Source organism: Castanea sativa, chromosome 2, assembly GCF_040712315.1.
Source record: "Castanea sativa cultivar Marrone di Chiusa Pesio chromosome 2, ASM4071231v1".
Classification (NCBI taxonomy): Eukaryota; Viridiplantae; Streptophyta; class Magnoliopsida; order Fagales; family Fagaceae; genus Castanea; species Castanea sativa.
Window position 1 is genome coordinate 19284406 of NC_134014.1, and position 26467 is coordinate 19310872.

The 26467-nt window shown below is 35.0% G+C and overlaps 2 protein-coding genes across 6 annotated transcripts; both read right to left on the minus strand.

Annotated features, from left to right (window-relative positions):
• Positions 1–796: 796 nt before the first annotated feature.
• Positions 797–7527, minus strand: LOC142624539 (cryptochrome-1). 5 transcript variants are annotated; one of them, XM_075798136.1, is made up of 7 exons: positions 7452–7527; positions 7203–7248; positions 6348–6733; positions 5266–5487; positions 4302–5008; positions 2662–3385; positions 797–1114 (listed from the first exon to the last, which is right to left on the minus strand). In XM_075798136.1, exons 3-7 carry the CDS (start codon positions 6655–6657, stop codon positions 1080–1082), a joined length of 1998 nt encoding a protein of 665 aa, XP_075654251.1. In that variant the 5' UTR covers positions 6658–6733; positions 7203–7248; positions 7452–7527; the 3' UTR covers positions 797–1079. The 5 variants fall into 5 exon arrangements, with proteins under 5 accessions (XP_075654251.1, XP_075654253.1, XP_075654250.1 ...); XM_075798138.1 differs by lacking the exon at positions 7203–7248 and having other exon boundaries at positions 7452–7521; XM_075798135.1 differs by lacking the exon at positions 7452–7527 and having other exon boundaries at positions 7203–7397.
• Positions 7528–13873: 6346 nt separating this feature from the next.
• Positions 13874–17665, minus strand: LOC142623934 (actin-depolymerizing factor). Its single transcript, XM_075797419.1, has 3 exons — positions 17438–17665; positions 15672–15937; positions 13874–14300 (listed from the first exon to the last, which is right to left on the minus strand). Exons 1-3 carry the CDS (start codon positions 17450–17452, stop codon positions 14150–14152), a joined length of 432 nt encoding a protein of 143 aa, XP_075653534.1. The 5' UTR covers positions 17453–17665; the 3' UTR covers positions 13874–14149.
• Positions 17666–26467: the final 8802 nt, after the last annotated feature.

Below are 26467 nucleotides of genomic sequence, written 5' to 3' on the forward strand. Positions count from 1 at the left end.
TGCAAAGAAAAAGGCTTTGGACTGACTATGTGGGCATTGCCCTTGTTGGCCTTCTGTCCTAAAAGGCTAAAAATTGCCCCTATAAACATAAGCAAATCTTAAGAAATTTGCGATATTTGTTAAATTAATATATATATATATATATATATATATGTATATTGATTCCCTGGATAAAGAAAGAGAGACGTATAAACAATTGAAGAACTTTATAAAAAGAGAAGATATCTCATGAAGCCTATATATGCCATCCAATTCCTCACATACAGTAGAGCCTACACGCCTATAAGTCCACAGACCCCACGCAGTGAAAAATATAAGCTACATATAGCCATTACATAAAATAATTTCTTTCCCCACCTCTGAGGACTCCCCAAAGAGTAAAATATTGTGCAAAATTCCTAAGAGAGTAATCCTAAAAGTTACTTGGATTACACACCATATAATGGAGGAGGTTCAAAATTCAAATCTAATGTATGGAGCCAGTTAGCTTCACACAACACAAAAAATGAAGGCCATCAACTTATCTGATCATAATCGATCCTTATTGATTCAGCCACAAAAAAAAAAAAAAAAACAAAGAATCTACCCTTATTGGACGACACCGTAGAATTACAAGACCTTTGACATCATATTTTCATTGGTTAAATCGGACACTGGACAACCATGAGGCTTTTGACTTGATATCCACCATGTTAGTTGTTACTCCTCTAATTTGTCAAACAATATGGGCACCCAAAATTAAGTGAAATTCAGCAACCACGGTGCACGCATGCATACATTGCAAGTAGATAGAAAATACAAAGGAAGCTAAGTAAATGTATCAATGCAAACTTAAAAAATGCTTGTGTACCAAAAAAGTTGGCAAAATGTTTCAAGCCTATTCTTTGCTATCAGATTTAAAACTTATCCAGTGTCACCAAGGAAAACAAAGGATACATTATTTTACAATCGGATATACATACAAAAGAACAAGTCAAGTAGTCGCCGGGGAGGGGGGGGGGGTGACATAATTATACCAAAGTTTACCGATCATATACTAATATCCTCTTTCTTGGACAACATTATGGTTGGCTGTGAATTTATGAATGAGAAGGCCATGAACCTCCAAAAGTTCCTGCACAAATTTGAACAGTGTATTAGAAGCCAAAGAATAAACTCCATGGGGGTGACAGCAATCAACTTAATTCACCTTACCTAGAGACTCCTGTGACTAAAATTTCAATTGATTCAAGTCCAATCCCCAACTAAATAACAGAACTACTCCATGTCTAAATCCTTTTTAAGATGAAAACGTTAAGAAGATAGAACATGAACTTTTCATGAATTTCTATAATAGAAACTGAGTTATCAATGGGTTTTAAACTTCCCACCTGAACTTTAGGGCTGATGAATTTTATATCCACTTTAATATTGCTCAGAAAATTACAATACAAGATAATTACAATGGAAACAAAAAGATAAGAAATCAAATGCTATCCTGATGCTATAAGAAGTGATGAGTTGATGGCTTTGACTTGAACTTATGAGTATTTTTTTTTATCTTTATCTAATCCAATACACCCCCTCAAATTCCACGGAGGCGGCCAAACGTTGAGGTTTGATGCCTATATTTACGGTTTTGGTAATTTCTCTAAGCATTTTTTCATTATACATCCTAGCCTCATCGTATGCATTACGTATATACTTAGAGGATTTTTTTTTTTCTTTTTTTCCTTTATTAAGTGTGAAAATTTTCCATTTAGCACTTTGTTCAAAGATATTTATGTTTTGCCAATCACCAAAATATTCCATAACTCAATGCTTGACCGAGACACAATAGGCTGCATTTTGGGGTTCTAGGAGATTTGAACTTCTGTTGGGGGGGGAGGGGGAGGGGGGGAAGCATAACCAACTTTGATCTTCTGCACACCAAATTTAGAGAATTAGAAATTTTTGTGGTGTGAGAGAGCTCTTTGGGTGAATATATAGTTTGGGTTTTGTGAGTGCCTTTATGCCACATTTGTAATATCTCTATTTTCTTAGTGAAACTTTCTCCTTAACATCAACCATTCACCCTTGAACATACGCCTAAAAGGACAAAACATGTAAATCTTTGTATTCCTTGTGTGGTTGTTTCTTCTATTTTCTATTTCTATTTTGCATAAACCCACTATAATGGGCTACACACACACACACACACACAAAAGTAGATATCAAAGCTTCTGTTATCTCAACAAACCAGTTTCTGAGCTATGGTTCTGTTTTTGGATTGAGGGCTGTTTCAGTTTTGATTTTGGTTCTTTTTTCAAGCAACTGATTGTTCCAATAGCCACCAAATCTATTTGGTAGTGTAGTTCTCTGTTTGCTTAGGTTTGCCCAAGATGGAGGCGAACATTTCATTGGTAACAGAATTTGAGATAGAAACATTTAATGGGAAGAATGATTTCAAGTTGTGGCATGTAAAAATGCATTCTTTGTTAGTGCAACACGGACTATTGACTGCGCTAAAGGGGAAAGATGCTTTATCAGCTTATAGCTAGGTTATATCTATTTGGATAACCATGCCTCCAGTAAGAAATCAAAGTTCTCTATTCAAAATTCAATTACAAATATTGAATGATGCAGCTAAAATGTGGAACACAATTATGAATCAATGATTGCAAAATAACTAATATTACTTACCTTCTTTGTTTGAACTCTGCTGCATGTTAATCTGTTCTTGCCATGGCTGCTTTAGGTCAGAAGAGTCATACACTGGAAAAAAATTGTCTTCTGATGAATAAGACAACTGAGGAACAGAAAAGGTGTTTCTGCTGGTGGTCTGCTTCTTAATTGACGAAGATTCAGCCGTAGAGCGTAAGTCTTCATCTGTTCTTGATGTCCCTGCTTCATTGTTATGCTTATGCAAATCATCTGGGAGTGGCTTTTCCCCTTCCATATATTTAGATCTCTTCCTATAGAATGGATAATGCTTAGAATTTTGAACTGTGGGCACCTTCTGATCATTTGATGAAATAGTAGGACACGGAATCCTTTCCTTTAAGAGAACCTTTGGAATGGAAGAATTTTCAGTACCACCTGAATTTTCAACGACTTTTGCAATAGCCAAATTTTTAGTACCATCAGAATTGTCAACAACAACTTCATTCATGACATCCGAGTTTGCATCCCTACTAGCTGCATCCATTTCCCACATCTTGAAAATAGCTTCAATCAAACGTTCTCTGGCCAAATCTATCTCAATTATAGGTTTTGGATAGTTAAATCCCAACTCTACCCCTGAAGCTTTGAGCACAGAAAGGGGTGCATCCCAAGGGTGATGAATCCACTCAGTTGGCATCCGTGCTAGCTCAGGCATCCAATGCCTCACGTATTCACCCTCCGGATCGAATTTGGAGCCTTGAATCTGGCTCCAAAAATCAGAATATAGAAGAAAAAAAATGAGGTCCTAAAAGGCCAGGGCCGCTAGAAATCTTTAATTCAGTCAGAAAAATCTAAGTCTATAGCTCAGCCCACCAAAATAACTAGATTCTTCTAATCAAAGCACTAAAGGAGTTGAACGCATTCAACTTTCTTCAAGGAGTTCTTTTAACTATCCTATCTCAAAGAGTCTATTTGGATAGAACTTATTGCTAAAAACTGAAAACACTGTAGCAAAATAATTTTTAAATGTGTGAATAGTATTGTGGGACCCATTTTTAATATTTTTCTGAAAAAGTGCTTGTGGGTCCCATGAACAATGCGTGAATGGTGCATGAATAGTACCTCTGGTCTTCCGCACAGTAACTCCATGTGCATGAACAGTACCCGTTACTGTTCATGCGCTGGGAAAAAAAAAAAAAAACCTGAAAACACAGCAGACTTAAAACGCAGCAGTAAAAGGTGAATCCAAACACATTCAAAGTGTGCAAAGGAGACTTCCTAGATTTTTATGCACAAAGAGTCATGTTCACTCCATTACATTTCTGATGGCCTGTTGTTCTATTCTTATGGGGGCATTTGGACAATCTGTGGAGACTGGAAAGTAAGCTAAAACATGGGGAAGCCAAAACCTTTTTGTCTTTCTCTTGGTTAAAAAACCCACATGGAATTTAGCAATGTAAATTCAGGAAAATTTAAAATTCACAGACATGTGCACGCTTACAATAGAACTCAAATAAAATTGACTACATCACATTTTGCCACAAAATTATAATATACAGCCAACATAATGCTATATAATGGATATTACAAATTTAAAACTTTAAAGTCTTGAAATTCAGCACAATAGCTTTTATAAATTCAATTGCTATTGCTTTATAAAAAAAGGAAGCCCAACGTACCTCTGGGCTGTCCAGTCGCTGAAGCTCATGACCATCTGGTAAGCCCCCTGAGATATATTGCCAACCAAGGATGTCACTCTCTAAGTCTGCATCCAAAAGTGTGTCCCAGAAATACTTCATCCCCCATCTCCATGGAAGAAGTAAAACTTTTACTGCAAAACTTGAAACAACCACTCTTATTCGATTGTGTATCCACCCAGTTGCCCAAAGTTCTCTCATTCCTGCATCAACTAATGGGTAGCCAGTCCGACCCTGTCTCCAAGCCTTAAAATTGGCTTGGTCAGCATTCCAAGGGAAAAATTTCAAGTTACTCAATAATGATCTCTCATGAGTGAACGGGAAGTTGAAACAAAGATAACGGGAGTATTCTCTAAGCCCGATGGCTCTGAGGAAAAGATTTATACTTTCTTCACCCAAAGAGTTTCCTTCTTTCGCCCACAAAATCTGTTTCATTCGCACATATTGGAAAACTTTCCGTACACTTAGTTCTCCATAATGAAGATATGGGGACAAAAGTGATGTGGAGTTCCCCCCAACCTTTTGCCTATTATTTGAATAGTCCAGCAAATGCTGCTCAACAAATTCAGTTAGAGCCTTATCAGCATTGCTCCAACCTGGAAACCATGCTCTTCCTAATAATGCATTGCTAGATTTTTCCAATTCATCTTCAAGACCCAATTCCTCAACTGAACAATTCTTAACAGTTCCTGTCATTATACAGAAGAAGCACACCTCAGCTATTCATTCTCACTCATCTTTCTTTCTTTTGCATACACTGACAAACATAATATATTGAGAAGTTGAAATCTGAGCTGAACATCATGACCATTCTGTTGCCAGTAGAAAGTGTCACAACAGTAGTACCCCTACCTTCTTATTTCTTAAATCATCAATACTATCATATATTTTAACCTCTAAGTTAATTTTGCCATCATTAAGAAAAGAAAATTTTGTAAAAATGTACCTGAAGCTGGCACTAATTTCCATGGAGGAAAAGGTGAAACAGGTTCCATTTGCAAGTGCAAGCATTTATTCCAATATGCCTCAAAGGTTGTAAAAGCATGTCCACTCTCATCATAGACATCCCATGGCTCGTACAACAAATCACCATTATAGCTTTGCACAGAAATTCCTAGCTCCACCAGTTTTTCTTTGATATTGTGATCTCGAACGAGTGAAACAGGATCTGGAGAGAGAGAGAGAGAGCATTTAATGATTTAACAAAGGCCTCTATAGGAGTGTCTCTGAAAGAACAGTACAAAAGCATGAAGGAAAATGATACTCCCTTGAGCACATCAAAGAACATATCCATAACTAACTAAAATATAGGTTCAATTGACAAATGGCATACACAGTGGAGTGTGAAATTTCAAGATCTTGGAACCCATTTGACGCTGCTTGAGTTTAATTTATTAAGATATAAAAAAATTTAAAAAATGCTTATAAAAGTATTCAACTTAAACAATTAGAGCTCCAAAGGCTGCAAGGTATGAAATCATGACTATATTATTCCTATTAAGTATTCCTCTACTTCAGTGCGAGGAAATGGTAGTTACGAGTTTGAATAACATAGCTGAAATTTGAAAATTAAACATGCAATTATCTATTTCAGTAAATCCAATGTCCAATTTCCTTATTCACAGGTAACGAATAATCCACAGTTCTAAAGAAAATGAATTCCAGCTATTCAGATGTAACAGAGGCCGCTAGTGTTTTATGAGTTGTTTCCTTCTCTTACAAACTTTTTTCTTTATCCATCTTGACGACCATAATTATAAGTTGTGTAAGAATTTCAACAGAATTAGTATAATCATGTGTCAGAGCTCTAAATTTAAAACCAACTGATATAATCATCTGAAAGAATCCGTAAATGGACAAGTATCCCATTGAATAAAAGACCAATCCATTCAGTTACAAAGGATAGATATATTCATGAAGGCACCAAATAAAGTATATCAAAAGTTAATATGCCTCACTAAATTTATATTCCAAAATCGAAGTGTATATCAGCGAAGTGAAGCTACTTAATTTGGAACCAGAACATACCATAAAGATGGTTGAAGACTACTTTTGTTGCCCCAACAGCATTGATGCACTCCACAAGAGTGGCAAGAATACTGTCAGTCTTGATGAGCATAAGTTCAGCGCCAAGAGACTTCAGGGAATGTTCGAAGTGGGCAAGAGATTGCTTCAGCCACCACCTCGAAACCCGACCTGGATAAAAATGCCCTTCCTCTTTTGGGCACCATATATAGACAGGGAAAACAGAACCATCCTTAGCAGCTGCAGCTAAAGCAGGATTGTCCTCAATTCTGAGGTCCCTCCTAAACCAAACTATGGTCTTAACGCTACCCATATTGGATAATTCCAATCCTTCCGTGTCAAACCAATGTCTTAACTTCTATAGTGACTACAGTGTACTTGCTCTTCACCTTCACTCCAGAACAAGGAAAACAGACAAAATTTTCGTCGGTCACAAATTCTATCAAACAACTTTACACTGTTCAATTCAGGAACCCCACAAAGCAACTCAAAACAAAGACTCAATTATTTGCAGCAAACAACTTTTTTGATGAAACTATTTGACTGTGAATCTTGCCCCAAAAAAGAAAAAAAAAATTGAAATATCTAAAACAGTACTAGAAAAAGCATATAGTGAATCGTCAAACCAAACATATATATGGTTGTAAAAATTAATTGCAAAGCTTTTTTTGGAAGTATCATCAATCAAATTCAGTCTCTACAAAATCTAGAACCCATTTCACAGACCACCAAAACCCAGTAAACAACATATAAAAGATGCAACTTTTTTTAAAACTAGAACAAAAAAACAAAAATTGCAACAAGGAAAAGGCAATTTAAGGTGACAAACACTTTATTGATGCAAACCTATTCATGTACCTATGGTCCACCATCCACCTGGCCTGGGCTGATCATCTAGAATTCTCTATAAAAAGAGATTAGATTTCATGTGAGTAAATTAAGAACTAGAACTTGGATTCCCTTAAATTATAATAAAAATAAAGCAACAATAATAAGTAGCAGGGATAATAAATACAAGGGTTTTCCTCAGCACGCACTTCTATTTTTAGAAACTATTTGAAAGATGCCAAATCCAATTACACTGTAAATTAAAGTTAGGGGGTGTACCAATTCCAGTGTACAGTGGCGTGTGTACGATTGATTGACCGACGTGAATCGAGGAAATGTCTTTTTGTGTGTGTTGTATGTATGGATTTCATTGACGTAAAATCACGAGGGAAAGGGAGACACAGACACTTACACTAGTTGTTACATATTGGGATAGGCCCAACTGGCTCACAGTCTCACACGTCTCCTCATGAGTCAAAAAGGCCTTAACTTCAGCCTTAGCTAAATAGCCCACTACATGGTAGCCCAACAGTATCCTCAATTACCGGGGCTCAATTGTACCATTGCAGCCCCAGCTCGTAAAATATATATATAATTTTTTTTTTAATCTATGGGGTCTAAATATAGTTAGAGTTAGGATCATAAAACTTTAAATGAGGCCGTTTATATTTAATTATCACTTAAAATCTCTTATTCTTACTTTCTAAAATAACTAGTAGAAAATAATTTAGTCATTTTATTGAGCTAAACTTTACCTTTATACAGCAAAAGGAGATAAGACAAAAGGTGTTAGAAGTCGGTCTTATTTGATATTTCTTAAAGGTAAGACAAAAGGCAATCTTAAGCAAATAAGGTAGGTTTAAGTAACTTATTTGCTTATGTTGGGTTTGGTTTATGTGAGAAAGAGAGGGGAAAATGTGAATATTTTTTGTTATTAAACTCCACCGAACTCATTATATCTTCTCATTCAAATTAGGAAGGAAATGAGGAGAGGAAATGACATCGAGATGAAAATTACTAATCCACTTTTATATTATAAACATGTTAGTAATTTACTCTTCATCATTCTATTTTCCATCCTTTATACCAATCACACATTGTGAAAATCATAAATCTTTTCAATCTTCACAACATTTTCCATCCTTCTAACCAAGCAGGACCTTTAAGTTACTTTCCATCTCACATGACAAAAGCAAACAAGTGTGGCCAAATGCACAAGCTTCGGTACTGCATAGTTTCACCCATTCCACCACATCAATGCAAGCCACAACATAACCACATAGAGCACACCCTCACCTCAAAATACTCATACATTCACAAATCTATCTCACCCAAAGCCCAAACCAATCCATTACACTATTCAACCATAAACGAAAAACCATTTTTAAATCGCCCCATACAATAGACCAAAATCCAAATCCAAACCCTGAAACCCATTCCAAATCTCTCCACCCGTTTCTTCATTTTCCACTTAAGGCTCAAACCATTAAGGGAGTGTTTGGGAGAGGAGTTTGAGTTATGTTGTTTGAGTGTTTTTGATATACGTGTGAGTGAAAAAATGTGTGAAAATGTATGTAATATTGTTTAAAATGTGAAAATGCGAGTTAAAACTTACTCACCAAACAGGGCCTAAACTTCAAGCGGGCACACACACCAATACTTCATTGCTGTGACATAACGCCCACTGACATAGTGGGCTTCAATTATTGTCATAGCTAACCAAACGACAAAGTTCAACTAAATCCTCCTTTTCCTAAGTCAAACTGACCCAACCACTGATTTGTCAATACTCAATAAGTGACCATTTTTTGGACACGCTAGTGATGGAGGGGCTGTTTGGTTTTTTTTTTCATTATTCATCACTCCTCACTCAATTTTTATCACTCATCACTCATTACTTATTACTCATCACTCATCACTTAAAATACCTCAATTTCCTAATCCCACCCGTTTAGCACATATTTTCAACTTTTCATCACTCAAATTTTTTTTACTTTTTGTGGGACCCATACCTAAGCAATGGTCAGAGATTGCTGTTAGCCTACCTGCCTCACCCTTATCTCCCACCATTTTCTTCACTACACATTTCATTTTGCTACCACCACAGTCACAGTTTAACACAAAAACTTTATTCACAGTTTAACCAAAGAAGTACAAACAACAAAAACTCTCAACAATTTAACACCACCTAAAGCAGCTCATCACCCCAAATTCAAAACTCCATTCATACTTATTTATGATACACCGCGAAATAATAATATAAAAAAAGAGCTTCTAGATCAAAAACGAGCTTCCAGCAGAGCTGTTCCTAGCGCCAACAACAGAGCTTCCAGATCGAAGAACGAGCTTCCAGATCAAATCGTTTCCAATTGTTTCTAACGGAGATCCGCCGTTGCTGTGGATGCCAATTTCAACGCTCTAGCCAAATCAAAGAATAAGTATGATAGCAGCGATGAGGAGAATGAGCGCGTGGTGGAGCTTTTCGGCGTGTGATCGAAGATTGACGCCGATGATCTCTCGGCTTGGGTCGGCATGTGAGTGATCGGTGGGAGTGACCAAAAGAAAGCAAAAAGAACGTTGTGCGTGTGAGTGGTCAATGAGTATGAGCTTTTTGCTCTGAAGAAGAACAAATAAAGAAGAAGAGAGAAAGAAAGAAAAGTGGAGAAGAAGGAAAGAAGAAGAAAAGAGAGAGAGAGAGAGTGACCAGTGGGATGTGAGAATGCACTGGCTTTTGGGGCCCACAATCTCATCTTATTTACGAACATGCCACTGAGTTTCAGTTTTTGAGTTTTGAAAACAGCTGAAACATGTTTTCACATTTCATTACTCTCATCCATTTTTTTGAGTCATTGAGTCATGAAAACAGTCATTCAAAACTCATCCAAACAAATGATGAATCGTGGGTCCCACTCAGTTTGGATGATGGATCATGTAAACTGAGTGATATCACTTAGTTTTCATCCCATCCAAACAAGCTCTGAATTTTCATCTTGAAAGGGTAGCATTAGAGGAGAGTACAAAGCAACTTTTAGAGAGATAAATGGATTTAGAGAAAGAAGGAAATGTGGGTGGCAAGGGGGGAGTGGTCTCAATAAAGAAGTATGGGTAATTAGATGCCATTTTTGGAGCTTATAGGTGTTGTGATGGTTGATCGCTAGAGATGCGAGAGGAGGGGGATGAGATAAAATGAAAAAAAGAGAAGAGGAGAGAGAGAAGGGAAAAAGTTTTAATTAGTGCCACCTTTTCTTTTTTTTTTTTCTTTTTTTTTTTGAGAAACTAATTAGTGCCACCTTAGTTCCAAAAAAAAGGGGAGGGGAGTAATCATACCATTTAATTAACCTAAACATAAATTCATAAAAGCTTTAGAACATTTTAAATATATATATATATATATATAATTTTATAAGATATTAAAACCACATCATAAAAGTTCCTCCTTAAATTAAGTCAAAATGGTTTATACAATTTAAATTTTGTTCCAAGAAAAAAAAAATTAAAAGAGTTCGTTATACTAACTAGTGTATTCAAATGAAAATTCCAGCCAAAACCAAACATAATTTAAAACTTATGAAAGAGACCTTAGAAGGACAACAAAGATCTAACCCAACATCCGTCACTTTTGTCCATATTTTGCTCCCATGCATTGAATTTAGAGCAACTTGCAACCACTTGCTCCTTCACTACTCGCTTCATAGAATTAGAACCCAAAAAAAAAAATCCTCTATCCCAATTTATATCCTTCACTCTATACTTCACCAAATGTAATAAGTCACATGTACATTATTTCTTCAACACTAATGGAAGTGTTAAATAGAATCAATCTCATCAGCCACTAACTCATATCCAGTAAGCCCCCACCCCCTCTCTCTCAAAACCCACTTTCACTACTCCATTTGCCCACTCCAATGGTCTCTTCAACTTAGTGTCTTGTGTTGTGACAAAAAACATACACAAAAATTAAGAAAGAATAAAAAATATAGGAGTGGCTGGATCATGAAGGCTTGGAGGTGGAATGCAATAGTGGCTGGATATTTTGATATGATTCTATGATATCCATTTTGGTTACAGAATGTGAGTTGGGTGGCCAAGGAGATTTGACTCCATACACTTCCATCAGTGTTTAAGAAATAATATCCACGAGGCTGCTAGTATTTAGTAGAGTGTAGTGTGGATGTGGAGCATATAAGTTGGGATTGAGAGTTTGCATAGGCAATAAGAGCATTAACATTCGGTATGCTAAAAAAAAGTGATTTTAGCATATCAAAAATCTACTTTTTGCTATTTTAACATATCATTTAACAATACACACTACATTTTATCTTTTATTCTAGCATACAACACATTAAAATAACTTAAAATAACTCTTACCATATTTAAAAACAAAACAAAAATATAAAGCAGAACTTAGCACCACCCCTTACAACCTGTGACCATATTGGAACGAAGCACCCAAATCAAACTTGTCGATGATCTCTTCACCCTTCTTAATGGCAACAACGAAGTGTTTTTGATGCAATCTCTTGTTGATTTGAAGGCGGTCAATGGTGGGGTTGATCTTGGTGTGATTCGTTTTCATACACTTGGTTGATCTTGAGGCCGCTCTTGGTGCGATTTGGTGGTGGGGCTAATCTTGATGCTGACTAGAAGATAGTCAATGGTGAGGCTGATCTCTGTGGTGTCATAGATTTGGTTGCGAGCCATGCCACAATACTCATCGAGGTGTGAGAAAGGGGGAAGAGAGAGGTATGAGAGTGAGAAGGGAAAGGTTTGAGAGGAGAGAGAAAAAATAAGTAAAAAAATAAGTAGCATTGCTACAATGATATGCTACAATGCTAATGCTCAAGTAGCACATTGAACGGGTTTTTTGCTCTTTTTTTTTATTTTATTTTTTTATAGAGAAATGGAAACTTCATTAACAGCTAAAAAGCAAACACAGGTTCAAAACAAGGCTTGTTACAGTACAATCTATGGCAACTTGCCTCCAAAATAGAAACAAGGTCCACAGGCAGACTAGAAAACAACACAAAATCATATTCCAAACTAAGACCTAAGTTGGCTAGCCAATTTGCACTCTTGTTAGCTTCTCTGAACACATGCGTAATGCTCGCTTAGGGAATCTAGGTAACCAAGTGCTTGCAGTCATCCATAATAGAAGACACAATAGTGTTAGAGATGGATTGATGATTGAATGCATCAACAATAGCTCTAGCATCTAATTCAATAATAATGGCTTGGATATTTAACTCGCACAAAAAGAGACCATCTCGAAGAACTCACAGTTCAACAGTGAAATTGTTAGCTATGCCAATTCTCCTAGCAAAACCCCCAACCCAGTTGCCATTCGCATCCCTTATGAGTCCTCCACCTCCAGCCAGCCCAGGGTTTCCCGTGGACGCTCCATCGGTATTAAGTTTCATCCAGCCACTACTTGGTTTTTCCCACCGAACTTGCTTCATAATCCTATGTTTGGCCACTAGAGGCTTACCAACACAGTGAGTGTACTCTTAAGGCTCGGTAAGTAATGTCCATATAAGAGGTACACTAATGGGAGCATATAAGATAGTCAAAATGCTAAAGTACTCAAAAGGCTATTTTAGTAATGTCCATATTAGTGTACCTCTTATATGGTCCCATATTTAGGTTTTTTTGCTCTTTAGTGTGATAAAATAGCATTTTGAGTACTTTAGCATCCAATGCTAATGCTGTAACATCCAGCAAAACCTAAATATGGTTTAGGAGCCATGAGGGATCAAATCCACAAGACAGTGCCCATGCCCATACCATTAAACATGGACACATCTGTTTTTTTTCCCCTCAAGTTATAACTATTTTGATAGTTTTAACTTAGAAAGTAGTATTTGAACCTTAATTAATTCGATAGTTTTAATTTACGAGGTAGTATTTGAACCTTAACTAATTCGATAGTTTTAACTTACAAGGTAGTATTTGAACCCTAAATGTATTTGTTAAAAAGATGATAGGTCAACTATTTGAGCTATGAGAAAAATCCTACAAGCTCCATGCCCATCCTTACTTGATTCACTATTCCAATTTCCAAGTCCCACTTTTCCCCTTACAACAAGGGGGGCGTAGGGAGGCCTGATCATTTGAGACAGAATCTCCTACATGAAAAGAGAGAGTGAAAGAGCGCCAATGCCATTGCCATTAACCCACTAGTCTCCCAGCCGAATCCCTTCTATTTATTTATTTACTTTTTTACTAGAATTGCTTTCAGCAACCTAAAAGCACACAGACAACACAATATGGGACCATACAAGAGGTACACTAATAGATACCAAAGTTCTTATCAAAATGCACATCAAAGCTAAAGAACACAGCACCAATTCGTTTTCATCCCATACCATACCCACCGTATCATTTAGGTGTCTGATTTGTTTTTTTTTTTAAAAAGGTCATCTCCACAAATCCCTTGGAAAAAACTCATCATTTGCAAGTTCAGCTGATTAATCAAAAGTTCTGGATTGATCAATACACAAAAAAGGCAAAATACATTGGCAGCAAGCAAGTTATTTCCAAGCCAAAACTGCAATATCATATGCAGTACTAGAATTTGCCTACAAAACTAGAGATCCCCTGCTAAAATCTGTAAGTCAGTAAGGACACCACCTAGGTCCAGTATAGTGTGTTCCAAAAGCCATAAATTTCCAAGATTATGAAATAAAATGAACTCAAGAGACCCATTGATAAAAGATCCATACCATAGAACAGTAGTCACGTTATCCATACACAACATACCCATATAACACCTGAGAAGCATCATGGCAATAAGGGAGCCCAAAATTCCCCTGTACTGGGTATCATACCACGAGCCCCTAATCAGCCTTCCTAGGTGCCAATTATTTAATAGTTATGCTATATGTAACTTGTGTCAGTAACAGATAGTGCACATAATCAGCAACTAATTGAAGCAGGAAAATGCGTTTCTCTTGGTCACCCCTGGGTGTTTCTCTAAGTGCTCAGTTAGCACGGTCCCTAAGGACTTCAAGATCCATCTCAGTAGGGTCAGTTGCCTGGATCTCATAATGGATGCCCTCCAGCTCCCTTCTGAACCTATCCTTTGATGTTGCATACAGCATCTTGGCACGGATCCTGGATACAGAAGGAGACCTGGATACATTGAGAAAGAAAACCATTAATATCATAACTTTAGTTTGGGAAAAAAAAGAAGGTAAACGGGTAACCAAAAAATGCCCCTGATGATTCCATCACCATAATTCCAATCCTTGCACAAGAAAATGAAAGTTTGAAAATTATCCAAAGATTAAAAACAAAATCTAAAGTGTTCCTCACTGGCCCAAAACAGTAAATATAGATCACAGGAACTTCAACAGTTCAGAAGATAGCCCTTGCAAAGATCTGTCTTCACCAATACTTGCATGGAGATCACATAGCAACTCTTAAAAAATATCCAAAATACAAGATTTTTCATTCAAAATTCTATATACCAAGTGAGACATGATAACAAATAAAGGGGAAACAAATTCTCATTGGCCCTCAACACAACACCAATCATTTCAAACCTTACTGTCACCTTATTATTCAACTAACAAGAGCCAAACTATAGAAATCCTCAAATAATGAAAGGCTCTAATCCAAATGCTAATGCAATAACACTCTCTGGAGATAGACCTCACTGCTATCCAATGCATTAGCACTTCTTTCTCTATGAATGAAGAACCAAGAATATGTTCTCCATAGTCCTAGTAGACAAAGGTCATATCATTGTAGTAAAGGCCAATTCAGATTATTACTCACTTTTTGTTTGTGATTGTGCATAGCAGCAGCATCTTGTAAAAAGAAAAGGTCTATGGAAGCCATGAATTTGTGCAACGAAGCTTTTCTTCATAGAGAACATTGACACCACATAATGACAGGTAACAGGTTCATAAATTTAGGAGAAACAAGGATATAATGAATCCTGAGTATTATGAGCATACTGCTTTTTTCAAAACATGACCAAAACCCCCTTAGTAAAAAAAAAAACCACACCAAACCACAACCACCATGCCTGTCTTATAGGGTTGGCCACATGTATTCTTTTTTGCCATTCTATCATGTCCAAAGTAATACTCTCAACAAATGTTATTTTAGGTCTTTTTCTACCTTTTTTTTATTCCCTCAACTTGAATCAACTCTCCCTCTTCTTTTCATCAATGGACCCCCATTTCGAACCCTATTTTTTAAGCAAATTCCCCATTTCGAATCCTACTTTTCCTTCTATTTCCACTTGTCCACATCTCATTCTCATTTATAATGAAAAAAGAAAGAAGTTATGTAACAAAAAGTTATTGTTCTGGCACTAATTTCTTTGCCGACAAAAGTAAACCTAGGAATATATTGGAATAAGTGCGACTGGTGAGACCACATCCTCAGCCTTAATTTAAGATAGAAGGGCATAAAACACAGTTTTATGAGTGCAATTGCAGCCTGCTTTCCCATAGAATAACACAAAATTGAGCATTTGCAAAAGAGACTAACCATGCAATAAAAAATATCTTGCTCTTCTGGCAGTTCTCAGAAGTCACAAAGTCAAAGTCATAAACTGCATATCGACAATCATTCTCTGGCAAAGAAGCAGTGAAATCATCATAGCTCTCAGCTGGGCCCCCAGTTTTTTCGACCACAACCTCTTTTTTCTTCTCATCAATCTTGAAAATCACATAGCGGTGCACCTTCTTCCTCTGCAGTTCAAGGAATGTGGTCTTGCTTTGCTCAGCAACACCCATGCCAGAAGAAGCATTTGTCTGAAAACAAAAATTACAAGTTAAAGCACTTAATCTGTTGAAAAGCTTTGAAACATTATTGTGATGATGACAAAAACAACAATAGGAATCAATAACACCATAGAAAATTAAATATTATTTGTGGTTTTCATGTAAATATGATAATGCCACAAATTCGATTGAAGTAATAAGTTCCTATCCCTGGGCACAATCAATGTTAAATGAGATACCCCATGCCCATGGCTATGTGGCTCTCTTTATTTTTGTCAAAGACAGTGGCTTTTAAATGCCGCTTTTCCTCTCCAACCACACAAAGCAATTTTTAGAGTCAAGACTTATGGCAATAAAAATCCATCAGGAAGTTCACTGTCTAATGCATTCAAATCGGATATGAACAATGGTAGTAGAAGCTTTCCTTAGTTTAAACAATTCGTAATAACATAAGAAGGTTACAAACACTCCACTTCACACACAATATAGGATTCAGTTTGTAATTCCAATTCAGTGAATTCCAAAATACAAAAGTTCTGCATTTCCTGTGAAATTTTTTTTCTATATATTTGAGGTCTAACTTTAGTGGATGGACCTTGGTGCGATGGCAAGTTCCTTCCATAGTTTCCACCAAAAGCGACAGGTCACGGGTTCAGGTCCGGGAATCAGCCTCTCCGTAAAAATTGGAGGAAAGGCTACTTACCATGACCTGTCCCAGACCCGCAAAAGTGAGAGCTTTATGCACTGAGAATTGAATCTGGTTTTTTTTTTTTTTTTTTTTTAATGGTGAAAATTCAGTTCCCAGTTCCAATTCCACTTCGCATGCAAACTTACTAAACACGGCGTAACTGCTATGTAGTAATTCACAGCCTACTAAAGCATGACTAAGAAATACCATCAATCTAGGTGATTACCATTTACAATGTACATATATCACATTAATTTCAAAATTCAAACCAAAAAAAAAAAAAAAAACATTCAATGCCACCTAATAAAATTTCCCTCAAAACAGTGAAACATCACCAAAACTAACTGCCAATCACATCAAACCATAAATCAGTTCAATTAACTGTATCACCAATTCATCATTAGACTAAAATAAAATTTGCATGAATTTAGTTTTTCAATAGTTTAGGGGGGGAAAAACACATCTTTTTTAAAAGTTGACAAAAAGTCCTAAAATTTTTAATATTTTAACAAAAGAACTTAAGTTTAAGTTTAGGGATGAAAAATAAAATTCATGCATATAATTAATATTATAATTATTATAAAAGAGGAATTTAAAAAGAAATAACAAAACTCTCAAAACAGAAAAAAGAAAAAAGTGGAAAATTAGACATGTTGAAAGAATTTACACTAACAAATCCACGAAATCAAAGTCGAGATTAAGAAATCAAGATGTACATTTAGATTTGGTCATAGAACAATGACATGCACAGTAAACGCAACATAGAATTTTCCACTTTTAAAAGAGCAGTAAAAGCGAAGAGACTAAAAAATAGCGAAATAATTTGTAGTGGAAAAACTTACTCCTCTGAGAGACATGGCTGGAGAGAGATTTTAGAGAATGTATTGTATGGAGAAGAAGTTGTAGAAGAAACAAATGAATAAATAAAAGAAAATTTATGTTTGTGTGGTTTGGGAATTTGGGAGAGAAAGAAGAAAAGATTCGAGTTTTGAAGGGAAAGTTAAGTAAAGTAAAGAGAGTGCCGCGTCATCAATCTCCGTCTAATCTTTTCTCATAAAACCAGGACCGCCATTATTCGAGTGGGTGGAGGGGAAGTTTAAGTTGCGTGGGGCTGTTACGTGATTTGGTAACGGACGATTAGTTGACCGTGCTTTGGGATGTGACCTTTGGGGTTGACCACGTAGTATGCAGATGGTGCGGTCAGGATTAAACAGAGATGGGAGGACTTATCACATGCACGAGATCTAGATGGTGGGTTGGGTTGGGAAAAAAGTGAAATTACTTAACTTTCGGCGAAATCTTTTGTCTCTTTCACCGACCCTGTTCATCGTTTAAAAAGTAAGTATCAAGCACAATAAAATTGAGGAATGCTTACGCCAAAAGTTTCACAATTTGCGACCTGACGGGTTATAAGTAGCGGAAATTTTTTTTATTATTATTTATAACTTATCACGTGGCAGTTTTAATATAAATTATAAAACTTTGTATGGTATTAACATTTTTTTTACCACCGCATATTCTTGGTGCGATAGTCACTCTATAAGTATAAATGTTTGTAAGTTGTGGAGTGTAAGGACCGAAGTTCAAGTCTCTAAGAGAGAGGTTCACACATATATACACTTAGACTAGGTTAGAGTAGAATTCTATGTTGTATAAAAAAATATATACATTTTTTAATAAAATTTGCATCAAATTTCACAGTAGTAAGACTCTAATTCTACAATTTTTTTTGTTTTTTTTTTATTTGCATAAGAATTTGCTATTTTTTATTTTACGTATTTATATTCTAAAACCCTCACAAATTACCTATTTTACACAATTTTTTATTAGTATAATAATTTTTAAAATTTTAATTGTTTTTCTTTCATCACATATATACAATAATCAAGGGTGAATAGAAGCTTACCATCACCGACCGGCCAACTGGCGCTGATCATCCCATACCGCCATCGTAACCAACTGGCTGAGCTGATGTCAATGATCAGAGCATGATAGGATTTTCAATACTGACATGGTGCAGTTACTAGAGCAGAAATCCAAAATCGAGACAGGGCCGAACCGAACCAATATGGCGATACCTTCATAGTAGTTATATAGGTTTGGATATGGCGTCATTTTACGAAGGATTTCTTTTTATTTTTTCTTATAAAAAAAATTTATCATATTGGGTATTATTTAAAAAAAAAAAAGGCAAAATGGTGTTGTTTTATGCTAGATTTTCTAATTTCTACCCTAGTATAAATTGATTCTATTCTCTCATAGTCCTTTATCTTTCTCTCGCTCTCGCCTCTCGGCTTGGCTGGCCTCTGCAGTCTGCCCTCTCAAGTCTCATCAACAGCAAATGCCTCACCACTCCATAACAAACCATCAGTAAACACCCCCCCCTCCTCTCTCACCTCTCGACTCTCTCTCGAGTTCCAAACTAAGTCTATACTATGGATGATCAGACTTTTTAGTTTTTTTTTTTTTTTGTCTGGGCATTTTAGTTTTTAATAGAGTAATTTTATAACCATAGTCCATAGTTGCCTGCTCCTACTTTAGTCTTTAAGTAACTTAATTGCATAGTTGCATCGCATGAGCTAGTTTCAATTAGTGGACAAGTTTTTAATGTGTGAATAGATTTTTTATGAAGTTTATGTTTGAACAAATTTTTTATGTGTGAACAGATTTTTTATGATGAAATTTGGATATATTTTTTTGGACAAATTTTTTTATTGGTGGGACTGCACTTGTATAGCTTTATCTTTTATGTGTGTACAGGTTGATGTATTGAACTTTTTGATGCATGAACTGTGAACAAGTATTTGTAAAAAACCTAAGTGGACATTTTGCTTGATGTGTGAACAGGTTTGTGTGAATAGTATATCAAGTGAACATTTTGCTTGAAATCTTGAATGTGTTGTGTATTGGGCATTCAAGCCCAATTTTTTTTTAATAAAAAAAAAACAGATTTTTAATGTTTCAAACTAACCAAACCGATTAAAGGAACCGCAAGAAACCGCACCTCTATAGGTCGGAAAACTGGCCCTAAGTGGTATGCATCGGTTCTAATTATGAGAAAACCAATCCCTATCAGTTCAATGATAAATTTGGGAAAAAATCGAGCCGACCCAACCGCGCATACCTCTAATAATAATTATAATTCACTTTCTTCTTTCATTCTCGTGATATGTAAAATAAAAATAAATGCAAAATGAATAGTTTCAATGTAAATATACACAGTTACATTAATAAATTTGCAATTTTACACAATTATACACTGTGAATTATTTTTAAGTGGACAAAATTTGGCAACAAACATGATTATAGCCAAAAGTTACAACTTCCACTAATAAAATTAACATGACTACATATTTTGAAAATCTAATAGTTGGATTGCATGTTTTTTATGTTTTTAACACACATCAAATTTCATGTCAATCGGATGTTATTTCCTATTTGATCAATAAATTTATTTTTTATACATGATTTTATATTACAAAAACTTGAAATTTAAATATTTAATAGATTATTTAGCTATTGATCTTTGATTTTTTATGTTATATAACCGATGTCATGTGAGCGCTCTAATTCCTTGTTTGTTGTTTACATCTAAAATAATTTTTTTTATAAAATACTTTTTCCATTTGATGGTATAATCCAACTGAAAATATAAATCAACTTAAAAATAATTTAGGTTAACCTGAAAAAAGGACTCGCAAACTCTTTATAGTACCAAACAATTTCGTTACAAACAATTTTGCTTCGTTTTTGCTCTTGAAAGTTGAAACTATTTCCTTCCAGTAGGCGTCATCTCTAACTTTGCTTTTAGTACCTTTTTCACTTTTTGGAGTGAAAAGTCTTTGTCACATTTGTTCATGTCATTAATCTATGAGCAAATTCTTTTGAAGTGACAAACCTTTTTAAAAGTATTTTGAATTGTTTCTCAAAAAAAAAAAATTTTGAAAAAAATTATTTTTTAAATATTACATAGCTGAACTTTTTTTTTTTTTTTTGGGTGATGTTGACATAGTTGAACTTCTACTAACTATATAAAAAGAGTGAATGCCTCTATAATGAATTTTTGGTTTAGTCAATCACTGCCCAAAACTCACCGTTTCATCTCATGCCTCAATCTACATGCTACAGTATTTGTGCTAGAGTGCTTTCGTTTATTCAATTCCATTATTGAAAGAGCCAATGAGAACTTCTGCTACAATACATGCATTTATTCAATCCCACTGTTACGCCTTATTATACAGTTATACTTGCCTTTCTTTTTTTTTACTTGCTTATATGATAATAATAAAATATTGAACAATAAATTGCCACAATATTCTCACAATTGTTAAAGTGTAAATTTCTTATACGTTAAAATAAAATAATAAAATATCATACTGAAAGCAACCACAAATAAAACTAAAGGTATTGTAAAAAAAAAATACTACATCTATAACATTTTCACAATATTTTCATAACAGATCTTACGTGATAAATTGTTATTCTAATATAAACTTACCGATTGTAGATGCTCATTTTTTTAGAAGCCCAGCAGGAGGAAAAGCCCAAAGACATAGGCAGAAGAGAGTGGAATGGAAATACCATTAAGCCCGAATGGCAGGAATAATGGATCATGGGCCCATAAAGCAAACAAATGGGCCCTGAAGAAGTAAATGGGCCTAAGAAGGCCTGTAAGAAAGAAATAGCAAACCCATGGGCCACAGTTGTCAAAGCAGGCCCGAAGTAATGTAAGTAAAGAGAGTAAGGGGCAATGGAGAATCCATGAGCCCCAAAGTTGAGGTACGAAGCACTTGGGTCAAGGAAGCCCAAGGAGTTAGTAAAAGCTCATAGGAAACATAGAATTGGAAAGGGTCAAGGATGCCCTAAGAAAGTGAACGGGCCAAGGATTCCCAAAGGGAAGTAGACGGGATGAGGGAGCCCGCAAGTAGTAAATGGCCCAATGAGTTTATTGGGCCATCAGAGAAGGAATGAACAGTAAAACCCGAAGAGGCCCAACAGCCCTAGGTCAAGCAAACTTCACGGTAGGCATAACAAAATGATGTGACAGAAAGCAAATAACAAGGCTGAGAATAAAGCACGAAAAACCCACGATCGAGCAAGACACGGCCCCTAAAGAAGCAAGTCATAAATAAGAAGTCAGGGAAAGTGGCCCACACCATAAGAAGTCAAAGACGAACGGCAGAATGGGCAGAAGGACCTTCAGACCACGGTAAACACATGAGCAGCGGGCAGAATTTAGACGAGCATGGAAGTAAGGCACACACAACGCCCAGACAACACCAGCCTGTATCCAACCAATACAGGAAGTGGTGGATCATAGGTCAGAGGTAAGAGGGCATGGTCTGGCGGTAAGGAGGGGGAAAAACTCATTTTCGTGTTTCCTGCTCAAGCTCTTTTGGAGGCAATGTCCTGCTGGGATGACATACCACCCAAAAGAGGCAAAGCTGAGTTGGAACCACTAGGTGCATGCCATGAGAGACGGAGAGAATGAGAGTACTTACACCGTGGCAGGTAAGAATGTCACGACAAGCACACAAACAAAAGAGCCTTCTTTGTCTGGTGAGGTGGAGTGGCGCGGCCAGCGCAGATAAGTGGCGTTGGCTGGGTGACTGGCCAGTCAGTAATGGTCGGTAAGGACACCCACACCAGAAAAAAAAATAGTTAAAGGCTAAAATGGTAAAAGTTAGCCACGACTGGCATTATATAAGGAGCCTTTGCTGGGCACGACAAGGGGAGCAACCTCTGGGAGGAGAGTCGCTAGAACTAAAAAGACTGGAAGAGTAAAAATCAAGGGAAAAGAGAGAAAGAATTAGAGAGAATAGAAAGAAGAGTAAAAACAAAGAGAAAGAAAGGAAAGAACTAAGAAATAGAGAGAAGAGTAAAAAAACAAAGAGAACAGAGTGGTAGGCATGCACTGAATGGGTCGATCTCCCTCTTCCTCTCCGACCCATGTTATCTGGTAACTATGAAGGACCTCACTAAACACAAGTCATTCAGGCCCGCCCTTTTAAAGCAGTTAATTTCTCCTTTAGAGAGATTAGTCGTGTTGAAGAGGTGATTCCCCTTATTGACTTAGACTCGGTAACGTAACTTGATACGGCAGACTGACATTTATTTCTTTTTATAAGTTTATTGTTGTTCATTCAATACCTACCCTTTTGTTACTGTTTCATAAAACGGGCATTCCTTATTAAAGCCCATTATCCACTTTTGCCTAAATCGTAAAAGAATTTTCATTATTGTCTTTATTATATCTGCTTACTGCAGTTAATATAACAACTTTGTCTGCCATGGGCATGTGATCAAAGTCTGGTTAACAGGGCGCACAAGGCGGACCAAGGAAGGTTACTATTGGACCGATCCAAACTCCCTGATTCAGAAAACTTTTGGCCTAGCGCAACATCAGGCAACCCAACCCAACATTTGCAAAAAAAACCCACACACCGATCTACAGTACTTTCGTTTATTCAATCCCACTGTTATAAAATTATACTTGCCTCCTCCTACTTTTTTTTTTTTTTACTTTCTTATATGATAATAATACAATAGTAACACAACAAATTATCATAATATTTCACAATTGTTAAAGCGTAAATTTCTTATATGTCAAAATAAAATAATAAAATATCATACTGAAACCAACTACAACTAAAAATAAAGGTATTGTGAAAAAAAAAAAGTATTACATCAGCAACATTTTCACAACATTTTTATAACAAATCTTACGTGGTAAATTTCTATATATAAAAAGTGTGAATGAGTAAAGTAACAGAGTATTTGGTTTATTCAAGTGGCACTGTTCCGCTGGCCTTTCTTTTATTTTTTGTTTTTTGTTGTTAATATAGCCTGTTCAACTCTATTAAAACAACAAATTTTCACAATATTTTTACAATTGTTAGAGGTGTTAAGTCCTTTAGGTCAAAATAAAATAATAAAAATATCATACTTGGACCAACCACAACTAAAAATAAAGGTATTGTATAAAAAAAGAAGTGTTACATCAACAACATTTTTTACAACATTTTTATAACAAATTATAGTAGTAAATTGTTATTGGCTTTGCTTTAAATTTCTATATATAAAAAGTATCAATGCTAAAGAAACAGTGAATTTGGGTTATTCAACTCTTTCCGCTTTCTCTTGTTTTTTTTTTTTTTTGGAAGGTAAAATAGCCTATGGAACTCACTTTTTATTTTTTATTCTTTTATATACATATGAGCTACTCTAAAAAAATAAAATAGGTGTCAATGCCAAAGAAACAATGAATTTGGTTTATTCAACTCTTTCTGCTTTCACTTGCTTTTTGGGGGGGGGGGGGGCTGTAAAATGGCCTATGGAACTCGCTTTTTATTTTTTATTTTTTTATATACGTATGAGCTACTCTAAAAAAATAAAATATTAACACAACAAATTTCTACAATATTTTCACAATTGTTGATGTGTTAATTCCTTATAGGTCAAAAGAAAATAATAAACTATCATACTGGAACCAACCATAGCTAAAAATGAAGGTATCGTAAAAAAAAAAGTACGATATCCATAATATTTTTCACAACACTTTCATAACAAAGCATATGATTTAAATTATTATTGGTTCTAATTTAAACTTACCAATGAAATTACTTTTTTAATCACCAATAACAACTCGTAACAACATACTACTAATAATTTGTGGTAAAAATGTTGAAAACATAATATTAAGACAATTTATTGTTGTCATAATATTTTTGCAACTACTAAAGTATCAATTCTTTACTAATCAAAATAAAATATAACGAAATTATGGTATTATGAAAATGTTGTACCATTATGTTGTGTTTCTAGATTTTTTTTTTTTGTTTAGTCAATTTTGTTTAGCCAAAATTCATTATTTCACGCAGAATTTTCTTAAGTTAACTTTTTGTATATATATATATTTTAGGACAAACTTTAGCTACAAAATTGGTTGTAGCTTTAAACTACAACTTTATTCATTTTTTTATTATTATTGGAGGCGAATTTTGACAAATCCACCATTGGATTACATCTTATTCTTATATCCTCCATGCTTGCAAAATTTTAAGAAAATTAAAGATCAATAGCTATGTCATCAATAAATTGTTTAAGTTGCAAGTTTTTGTAATTTAAGATTATGCATAAAATATAAACTAATAGATCATATAGTAAAAAACATCTGTTTGACACAAAATTTGACATGCGTATTAAGAACGTAAAGAATATGAATTCAATGGTTAGATTTTCAAAATATATAATAATATTTATTTTATTGAGCAAGGTTTTAACCTAAGGTTACAACTCACCTCTAATAAAAAGATATTTAGTAAGGTTGTAACCTAAACCTACAACTAATTTTATAGCTAAACTAATAAACTTTATCCTTTTTTATTGTATTTTTATCTTTATGTACAATTTTAAGTAAAAACACATAGTTTTAAACCAAGAAAAAACTTAGGATAAAAACACATTTCGTCATTTATGTTTGAGATAGTTCACAGTTCCTTCTTAAACTTTAAAATAAAGCAATTCTCCCCTTAGTGATTTGGAAAAGAGCAAATATGTCATATTGTTATTCTCTCAGTTAAACCCTAATGAAAGTTTATGATTCTTAGAATATTAAATTGTGTAATGTCTAAAATACTCCCACTAAATTTTAACATTCCAATTCTAACTTTTCAATCAAAAAAAAAAAGAATTTAACATTCCAAAAATTTTCTTCACATATTTTGAGTTTTAGATGGTAGTAATGATTAGAAAGTTGAAATGATGATATAAGGTATTTTATTTATTACCTAAAGAACATTGATTTTCTAGGTTTAAACCTTTGAAACTTATAATTTATCTAATGGAAAATTCGAGGCACATGCCTTTTGTTATTTATTTATTTTATTATTTTCTTGCCTAAAATGGGTGTTCATTAAAAACCAAGTTAGCTAAACATTGTACCTAGACTCATGTAGAATGATAAAGAAGAAAGTATAAATGAAAAAAATTTCGTTGTGTATGGTTGAAGATATTTGATGAAAGGGTTCAATTGTAGCATATGACATCTTTTATTATGAAAATTTAAATATTGTGACAATGTCCTAACAAAACTCAGTTGCTTATTATTGAAAGATAAAAATATTCATTATCATTCTTAAAAGTTTTTAGTGAGTGGATATTATCATTAACAAATAAGTACTAAGAAACTATTAAATAAAATAGATATTTATATGTTAAATAGTTATCCTAACTTTGTGCATGACATACATTTTTTTATGTATATAGTTTCATATTTCTTCAAATATAAATTTTATCTTAATTTTTTCACTCAATAGGTAGCATGTGCCTTGCACGTGCCACCCTGTCTAGTATTCTCATAGAAAGGCAAGATGCATGTTTTAGTGAAAATCATTTTATGGTTTCAAGAACCGAAAAAGCTATATTTTTAAATATTTTTAATTAATAAAATAATTTTTAAATTAATATTAAACACAAATGTCTTGATTTGACATGTTTTATGGACCTTGGAGCCCATATTGGGATATAAATATAATTGAAGCGATTGATTTAGGCCTGTTTACGGGTCGGTCTGAGTCGGGTTTGTGCCCAACCCGGAATCGACTCGATTACTTCGAGTCTACCATTTCTAGATCTGCTGTGACCAGTTAAAGGAGTCAATTTAGGTGGTCGAACCGCCTCGAATACTGATCAGTCCTCAATTGGAGTCGAAATTTGCGAAACTATATCGGAATCTGCCGAAATCCATCGGATTTGGCCTAAATCATGTTGGATATGCTGAGATCTAGCTAGATCTCAAAGAGATTAGGCCGAGCAATTCTCGATTAATCGGACTAAAATGAACAGTGAAACACTCCCATCAGTGGAGAACG